Consider the following 9,910-nt stretch of genomic DNA (forward strand, 5'->3'; position numbering starts at 1 on the left):
CTAGTGAAATGCTACATTTGGAGCATAGCTCTGTATGGGGCTGAAACATGGACACTTAGGGCAGTAGATCAGAAACATCTGGAAAGTTTCGAAATGTGGTGTTGGAGAAGGATGGAGAAGATCAGTTGGACCGATTATGTGAGAAATGAAGAAGTGTTAATTAGAGTCAGTGAGCAGAGGAATATCCTACATGAAATAAGAAAATGGAAGGCTAATTGGGTTGGTCATGTTTTATGCAGAAACTGCCTTCTAAAAGAAGTTACTGAAGGAAAGATAGAGGGGTGGATAGAAGTGACAAGAAGATGAGGGAGAAGACGTAAGAAGATGCTGGATGACCTTGGGGACAGAAGAGGATACTGTCATTTGAAGGAGAAAGCTCTAGATCGCATTATGTGGAGGAATTGTTTTGGAAGAGACTGTGGACCTGTCGTCTGACAGATTACTGATGATGATGATGATGATGATGATGATTACATCCCTCAGCACAGCCACTTCCAAGGTCTAAAGTTCCACATGCACCTTCCATTAATATGTATGGTGTCAATGCTATCAACCTTCTTTTATACAAAAGTATTTCAGTATGGATGTGTTATACAGAGCCCAAGCTTCCAGACAGTCATTGATTCTTTCACTTAAAACAAACATACTTAATATGTGAGCAAGCATAAACATTTCACTCAACCACAGTCCCAATGTAACCACAATAAACGCAACTGAGATATGTAAGATATGAATGTGTTACTCCTGTCATCCCTATCAGGCATCATAAGTAATGTCATCCCTTACGGCATACACATATATAATAAATATTACACTAGTTAGTCAAGTCAAAGTTTTTCGCAGCAGTGACTAGGAAGGATGTAGTATTTCAGGTTATAAGGCAATGCAGTTTCAAGGAAACTGGGTACTCATATTCCCCTGAAACATGGCAGAGTAGCATTACATGAGTATACCATAGAAGCTGCCCCAACTTAATCTTTAATGGATATCATTCATAAATTGGCAAGAGTTTAAGTACTGGAGAAAAATATGTATTATGTATATATTAAAATAACTAATTCGACTACATATGAATCACAAACGAATGATTTCTAACAAAGAATATTCATCATCTGGATATAAAGGAAGCATACACATACAAATATTAAAATAAAAAAACCATTGAGATAAAAAATGATGAATAAACGAAGCACAGAGACATCCACAAATCAGTATCACACTTGTGATTATCGCTGCCCACAGCCTCAGACTAAAAGAAGAAACTAAAAGTAGTATAGCAAAAAGCTTTAAAATCAGCAAATAAATACTCCCTGGACAAAAAGTAAAAAGATACCTTCCCACATAATCTAATGAAACATGTTCATACACTTGGAACAAGACAGTCTAGACATATATTTATACATCTCTTAGTCATGTCTTTCCTCTCCAATTCCTTATGACCATGATTCATGGCTGGAAAAAACATCTCAGCTCCTGGCCAGCCTAAAACACAATGAAATCTGGATTTACCTTTGCTAAGATTTAGATGGTTAGTGAGAGTTCAACAAATTAAATGCAGCAATGTCAAAACTTCTCAGTCCATTGCCCTTTTGTGTTTCTTTTTGTTTCCTCCTAGCCCTGACTGAGGTTCTAAACGACATACCAGACACACAGTCCATTAAATTATCCAACCTCTTACACTGCACAGAAAAATGCAAACTCACATCTGACTAGAGACAGACCTCAGAATGCCAAGACGACCAGGTGCCCAATTCATCAGCACACATTAATGGACTGTTAAAGAGAAAGAGGCCATGATTTATTCCAGCCATCTTACAGTGCATACACTCATCCACCTCACTCTTCACTCCTGCACTACATGTTTCGGCATAAAGGTGCCATCTTCAGGTGCTTTTCGATTTACGTTAACTACTTCACTGCATGCCTTGGCACCTTTATGCCGAAACATGTAGTGCAGGAGTGAAGAGTGAGGTGGATGAGTGTATGCACTGTAAGACGGCTGGAATAAATCATGGACATAAATCAGTGCAACAGGACGCTAAAATATAACATGAGAAAGAGGCCTTTGTTTGACCTTCAACAGAACTTACTTTTGTCCCTGTTCCATGACCTTCGAAGTATTCTAGTAAGTTCTTGCTGGCACCACACTCCTGGTAGCACTCATCCAGGAGCAATTTATGCATATCTCCAGACGGATGCATGATGCCCTCTTCCTTATAGCCATCACATTTTGTCTTGTTATTAAGCACCGTAGCATATATACGCTTTGCATTGCAAGCCCTCTGAAGGAAGATTACACATACAGCCTCGCTGCGCACATAACCATTAGCTGTGTACATGACACAAACAACATGAGATCAAATATTATTTCAAGAACAACTGTGAGACAGTTTTGCTATTCATGGCAAACTTGTACTCACCATCCCTGTCGAAGGTTCTACAAAAGCCTTCGTGATTTAAGACACCGAGCTCTGAGAACTGGAATGATAAGTAAGGATGAAAACAAAGGTTGCAGCCACCCACAATAGCTGAGTCACAACACCCATCCCGGATGGCTCTGCACGCCTGCTCAAATGCATAGGAACTGGATGAGCAGGCAGTATCCACTGCAAAGCTGGGGCCTACAATACAATATACAACACATTACACAAACATGTTCATCCTTCTACACTAATAACCCTATCACTAATAAATAAATTATGGAGGAAGAATACAGAGTCACATACTTCACAGAAACTAAACGTCTGAGGAAACATACAGCCTCCACCTTCTTGGTGAAAGGGTAAGCCAAAAAATACGGCAACAGAAGCGAGTGCAAACCTGAGCTCAGCTTGCTGCCTCACTACAAACTTTGTAGCCACAAGCATGAGAACCAAAAATCCAAGAATTCTAACAGGATCTGATGATTGTATGTAGTAATTAGGGTCATGGGATACTGGGGCCTTGTTCTCCATCCACTATTCCAAACGAAATGCAACACTGTGAAAATTGAATCTGTTTCTGTCCCAGGCAGAAGGGATGAAAGACATTTACATGGTTGGGTCCATTAGAATGAGCTACTCTGAGTCACTGGACAACTGAATCACTCAACTAAACATACATGAGCATCTAACATCCTGTGTTTCAACAGGCAATAATAAGAATATCCATATATACAAATGCTAAGGCTTTGTGTTCTGACATTTTGTACACTTATTAGCAGTCACTGTGAGTTTGTAGTTATGACAATGACCAGAAGATCACATTAGATGCTCAATATTCAAAAGTAAGTGATATACAAGGTCCATATAAAAAGTATCGGGAAAAATCTTTCCCTTACGTGACTGTACACCGCAGCATGCTCGCACCGCACAGGCGTGGTAGTGGGGGTCTAACCTTTAACACGCGCCAAGCACCATTTGCCTGAGCGCGTTCGTAGAGGCCAGGCCGTGTTTTCAGTGGACCCCTGTCAAGTGAGTCGGTGCAAGTGCAGAATGCAGCGAACAATTGAACAGAGTTACGCCATCAAGTTTTGTGTTGGACTGGGGAAATCGGGTACGGAGACGTTGGGCATGATTCACCAAGTGTTCAAGGATGAAAGCATGTCACAAACTGCAGTTTTTAAGTGGCACAAGCTCTTCAAAAGTGGCCGACAGAGTGTGGAGGATGAGCCCCGTGGTGGACGGCCATCGACGTCAAGAACCGACGACAACGTGCAAGGTGTGCGTGATGTACTCAATTCAGACCGTCGGTTAAGTGTGCGCATGATTGCAGATCGTGTTCGCATTGATAAGATGACGGTGCACACCATTATCACTGAAGATTTGGCGATGCGAAAGGTCTGCGCGAAACTCGTCCCGAAGGTCTTGACGGACGACCAAAAGCAGAGACGAGTGGCTGCTTGCGAAGACCTTCTGNTTCGATGCCCATGGGGTGGTCCACTATGAATTTGTACCTGAGGGGCAAACAGTGAATGGAGCTTTTTACCTGGAAGTGCTAAGAAGAATGAAGAGAAGGGTCAATCGGGTGAGGCCAGCCATCGCCGGAAATTGGAAACTGCATCATGACAATGCACCCAGTCACACCTGCTCCAAGGTGACCGACTACCTGACAAAAAACGGCATCGCGACGGTACCCCAACCCCCCTACAGTCCTGACTTGGCACCAGCAGACTTTTTCCTGTTCCCGAAAGTGAAATCCTCCCTCAAAGGGCACCATCATGGGACCCTGAGTGCTGTCAAAGAGGCTTGCACGCGGACCCTTAAGGACCTTCCGGAATCCGCCTACCAGGGAGCCTTCGTGTCATGGCAACGCCGTTGGCAAAAGTGTATCGATGCACAATGGATGTATTTTGAAGAATTTTGAGGCATTGTAGCAATATCTGAAATAAATCTATTTTCCCGGAACTTTTCCCGATACTTTTTATACGGACCTTGTACATTATTCACGAGTTAAAAGCAGAATATGGCAGTTAATTATAATTATAAATGTGAACAGAAGAATGCAGCAAGTAACGGGAAGGGCAGAGATGACTAAATCATTGGCACTGCAATAAGTTTAATGTCTTATTTTCTGTGAATACATCAGAATGTTTATATTTGGTAAAGTGAATTCCAAATTTCTTCATCGAAACTCCTGTATGTAAAGTATATTGCAAATACACAGAAACTGTTTTCGCAATAGATTTTATGCTTAATTTCCCACTTAAACTTCAATAGGCTTTATATTAAATTACAACAGAAATGGTAGAGATATCCAGAAAAACCTACAACTAAGATAGAATTCTAACTAAGATAGAGTTCTTTCTTACACACAAACATCCCTGTGGTTATGTTTTATACTGCTTCATACCAAAGAGATACATGTCATGGAATGGAATGCTTCATAAAAATTACTGACTTTGCAATATGTTCTAGTGACAAAATGTTCTGTTAGTAGCATAGAAAGACTTCACTATAACTCTATTTGTGACTGGCAATAAAGATTCTTGTGTAATGCTCTGTCACTAACCATGAATTTTAAACTCCATACTTAGTTATACTTTGACATCAGTAAACATAAGTGTCAACATGCATGCATAGACTGCAGTCAGGGTTTCATTTCTGTTTTTAAACAATACAAGTGGCACCCTGCAGGCAGTATATGTATAGATTGTCCAGATGAAAGGCATCCAAAATAAAAATTTATATTTCAGAAAGCATTTATCATACACATTTATGGGTTACACCATTGCAAAGGGAAACTATCAATTCTTTTTTCTGCGTTTATAACTTTCTCAATAAATTTAAATGTGGGCACTCTTGGTGGCACAACAAATATCCATACAAAATTTGACCTTGTTCCACGTTGCTTGAAGCATGTTCGGTGTTACTGTAGTCACAGCATTCCTTATGTGGGCTTTCAGGTGTTGAAGGTCTTCGATCTTAACTTGGTAGGCAATGTTCTTCACATAACCCCACACGAAAAATCCATTAGGGTTAAATCTGGTGAACTTGGAGGAGAAGTGATTGGTCCACTTATGCTGATCTTTTTCCCAGCCATCTCTCTGTCCAGGTAATTCCCAACATGATGGTAGAAATGTGGCAGTGCCCCATCTTGTGGGAGATTTGTATTGTATTGTATTGTATTGGAGAGGGTGGGTTTCCGCATGCACTTAGACCAACTGTTGGTCCATTGTGCGTCCCTCTATGATATTCTACCAGTCTCTATTCCCTACCGGTACTGGTGTGTGCCATCAGTCCCGACTCAGCCAGCGAGTTCGGCCTCTACTGGCTCAGTGGTATCTTGATGCTTCCCCCATCTACCAGAGGCATTAGAGACTACTGATGGGCGGGAAATGTCCTGAATTTGGCTCAGTGGTCCCCTTGGGACATGAGTGTCTTTTACGTGCCGTAAAGCTATGACACGGGACCCATGGCTTAAAGTCCCTCCTGGAGGACCTGTTCCCTGAATTTTTCCGCCCTTAAAAATTCCACGACCTCCGCCGGGTTTGAACCCGTATACCTTGAGTCACGAGGTGGGAACGTTACCCCTAGACTACGGAGGCCGCTCATCTTGTGGGAGATAGTTTGAGGGGTAAATGGGGCAGCACATTCAGCTCCAGCATGTCCAAGTACGCATGTCCAACCACTGTCTTTTCGAAAAAGAAAAATGGTCCACTTAATCATCCATTAAGCTGGCCCATGTGCTCACTTTGGGGCTGCCTCTCTCCAACTCACACATGATATGTGGATTTTGACTCCCCCAAATCCTGCAGTTGTACCTGTTTACAACTCAACTGACATGAAATGTCACCTGGTCCGAGGAGTGCACTTTGTGGAGGAAATTGGGTGTTGAGTCAATTCTTTCTTGCATGTCCACAGCAAAGTGTGTGAGTGCTACTTGGTCACTCAGTTTTAGTGCATGGATCATTTACGCTCTTGTACACTCTTATGCACAGCATTTTGTGTAGCTCATCATGTACTGTTGAATGGAGAATTTGTAACTGCAAGCTAACAGCATTGATTTGCAGACTTCACTGGAATGCCTCTCTAATGCCAATGACATTTTCTTCAGAGGTCTGAGTTATTCCAGGAGATCTTAAATGCAGCAGACTACCTGTAGTCGTCAGTTTGGTGTCCCAGAGCCGAATGCTTTTCCAATAAGAGTTTGACATCCATATTGTGTTCTAAAATGATGCTGGACAGCTGTAAGAGATTGCTACACTGCTAGCCACAACAAGCATTGAACCTGTTCCTGTGGTGTCGATTGAGCTCCGCAAAGATCACCAGCTGACGCATATGCGTAAGCTAGGAAAAAAAAATAAATTCCGGTGTTTTCCTTTCAGAAGACATAAACTGGATAAAAGTATGACATTTAGTTTCTGAGATACAAATCTTTTATTTTGTATACCTTTCATCCTGATACCCTCTATTTAGGGTGGGCAGTAAAGCTGTTGCACAGAATTCTCCCTTAGTTCTAGATTAAGGAATTGTGTTCACTGGTTGGTGAAGCCAACATTGCTGTATGCCATTGTGCAGCTGCAGTCCGGGCTTACAGTACCAGGAGCAGTCTATAGAATGGATTTGCAATGCATGTTCATATAAGGCCTGCATTTACGTGTGTGAGAACAGGACTCCAGAATACCATGGTATAAATCATGGGACAGCAGGCTGAAAAGAGGCTCTACTGTGTCACTGACAATGAGAAGTGTGTGGCTACATACACAGGCTTCAAATTAATGATCGTGTACAAGAAACTATAAATTACAATCAAGAACAAAGCTTGGCATTATACAAGTAAAAGTCTGGATAAGAGGAAGTTAAAAGAAAAATCAAACTCTGCTAATTTCACATGGTATGCAATTCAAGGGTTCAAACAAAGATAATGCAAATATGCAGAGCCTTAGCAAAATGGAGAACCTGGTTAACTGTGTGGGAGCTGCCCACATTCAAAGAAGTGTGACAACGCAAGCTTCATCTTAGCAATGACGAGTAAACAGCGGCTGCTAGGCAAAGCCTACAACAATACTGACAGTGACATGTTTTCTATATGTCCGACTCTAGGCTACATAAGAAGATACACTGAGTTACAGTTACAGTACAGTTCAACAACAAAATGTCAACGGCTGCGGTGTTCTTGGACATTGAAAAAGCCTTTGATACCACGTGGCATTCAGTTATCAAAATTGGAATTCTCGAACAGTTTGACCAAACTTATTGGGTCCTTTCTTTCTCAGCGTCGATTCAGGGTTTCGGTTGAAGGCCAAATGTCAACCCCAAGGGACATGCAAGCAGGGGTGCCACAAGGTTCAGTCCTCTCCCCTACCCTTTTCAATTTGTACATAAATGATGTCACCCAAACACATGGTGTTCATATGGCACTCTTTGCGGATGACACCTGTCTGTATGCGACAGATCGCAAGGAGGGTTTTATTGTTAGAAAACTCCAGTGTGGTCTCAGCTCAATGGAGACCTGGTGTGAGCGCTGGAATATTAAAATTAATGAAGATAAGACTCAGGGGGTCTACTTCTCTTGTAGTCGTCGACTGCCTGAGTCTTGTCTCACTTTAAATGGACGAAATGTTCCATTTGTAAATAGTGCAAAATATTTAGGTGTAATCTTCGATAAGAGAGTTACATGGAGATTGCACATAGAAATGATCGAAGCCAAGGCCTTCAGAACATTCATTAGCGTGTATTCCCTATTCAAAAGTGAGCGATTGAACGCTAACATTAAAATGACCCTCCACAAAGCTCTCATTAGATCCGTAATGACTTATGTTAGTACCGCCTGGGAGTTTGCGGCAGACACCCATCTAGTGAAATTGCAGCGCCTGCAAAACAAGGTTCTCCGAACCACTGGCAATTTTCCAAGGCGCACACCGGTCCGCAACTTGCACATGGCATTTAAAATCCTGTACATATATGACTATACAACAAAATTATGCAGGAGACAAGCAGAAGTCATACAAAATCATGAAAATGAGAATGTTCACAACATCGGACAAGGCGAAGCCCGACACAGAAAGTATAAGAGGCTTAAACTTGGCGGCAGTCAGGCATACTACCGTTCAAGTGACTAGGCTACTGTGGTAGCAAATACTAGTAGAAATAGGGCATAATCTGCTGTACCGAGCCTGGATTGACAGAGGCCTTGTATATATTGTGCATAGGAATTAAGTTTAGATTGTAAATGTATGTAGATACTAACAACGGACTTACTAACACAGACTATGACTGAAAAATGACAGACCCTCTCGTCAGAGAGGGCGCCCCAAATGAACAGGACAGTAACTTTCATATAAAGAAAAAAAAAATCTGGTCATGAGCCCCAGTCGGGGCTCGACACCAAGACAGACAGACTGACTGACCGTGAGTCGCAATGTGACTTTGACTTTGACAGTTACAGTTCACTATTGTTATTATCCATCTGTGTATATTGCGCAGCTGCAATAAATCCTATAGGACAGTTCAACTAGTGGTTGTCTCTTCATATGACATCCCACAACTGATTTTCTGATAAATCCTTGTATTTTCACTGAAAATTTAAAATTCATGTAAATATAATATAATATCTCTTTCATGCGATCTCTGCGAAGTAAAAAGTGTAACAACCTGCAGACAGTACAGTCTACCTGGTCAAAAACAGTGGGACAACCATCTTTCTAAGAGAAGAGAGGAGCCCTAGTTCACTAGTTCAGTAATAGTGGGCCTGCTCAAAAAAAGCAATAACATGAAAAAGGAGGAAATTTCAAATTTTCAAAGCAACAGTCCATAGTAGGCCTTCCAGTTTCATAACAGACCAAAGAGAAAAAATCATTGGTTTCATCATAAGCCATTCATCCACAGAACGAAATTTAATGCAGATAAACAGGGGAATCAGAAATTTGTGCATTTCATTTCTCATTTAACAACAAATTCTCACCAAAAAAGGTTAGTTCATAAAAAGCAAAAGATGGTTATGAAAAATGAACTGGGGATAATATGCCATAGTCTGTTTGAAGATACTACTGAGTTGCATAAAGGGACAGAGGAGAACAACAAACATCAACAGGAACATATGGTCTCTGGCTTATGGTTTAGACACATGGAGAGACAGACAGACAGAAAGACAGACACAGAAAGCAAGTGGTACTTGTTGTTGCTATGAAAGTGTCCAAATATGGATTCACACAGACAGAGGCAATGAAGTACGTATACAGTAGAACCTCGACTAGCTGAATTAAATTGAATTGAATTGAATTTATTTACATTCTATAAATCCTAAGAAGGTTAGTACCTTTGGATACAGAACAAGTCAAAAGGTTACATACATAAGTACAGGCAATTTTAGCTTAAAAATTAATATAACTTAATTTTACATCATTCTCTATTTACATTGAAGTATTCATCTAAAGAGTAGAAGGAATGAGCATGTAGATAATTCTTTAACTCTGATTTAAACTAAACCT

General features: G+C 41.1%; 1 protein-coding gene across 1 annotated transcript in view; it reads right to left on the reverse strand.

The window, feature by feature from the left end:
* The window catches only part of LOC111869163 (fatty acid synthase), a 135,383-nt gene that overhangs the window by 105,708 nt on the left and 19,765 nt on the right, over nt 1–9,910 (reverse strand). The window contains exons 5-6 of the mRNA XM_023860434.2: nt 2,421–2,621; nt 2,091–2,329 (exon numbers count right to left, since the gene is read on the reverse strand). Coding sequence (XP_023716202.1) covers nt 2,091–2,329; nt 2,421–2,621 — 440 coding nt within the window. The remainder of the gene's footprint in view (nt 1–2,090; nt 2,330–2,420; nt 2,622–9,910) is intronic.

The sequence above is a fragment of the Cryptotermes secundus genome, unplaced genomic scaffold (assembly GCF_002891405.2).
Source record: "Cryptotermes secundus unplaced genomic scaffold, Csec_1.0 scaffold1434, whole genome shotgun sequence".
NCBI classification, from domain to species: Eukaryota; Metazoa; Arthropoda; class Insecta; order Blattodea; family Kalotermitidae; genus Cryptotermes; species Cryptotermes secundus.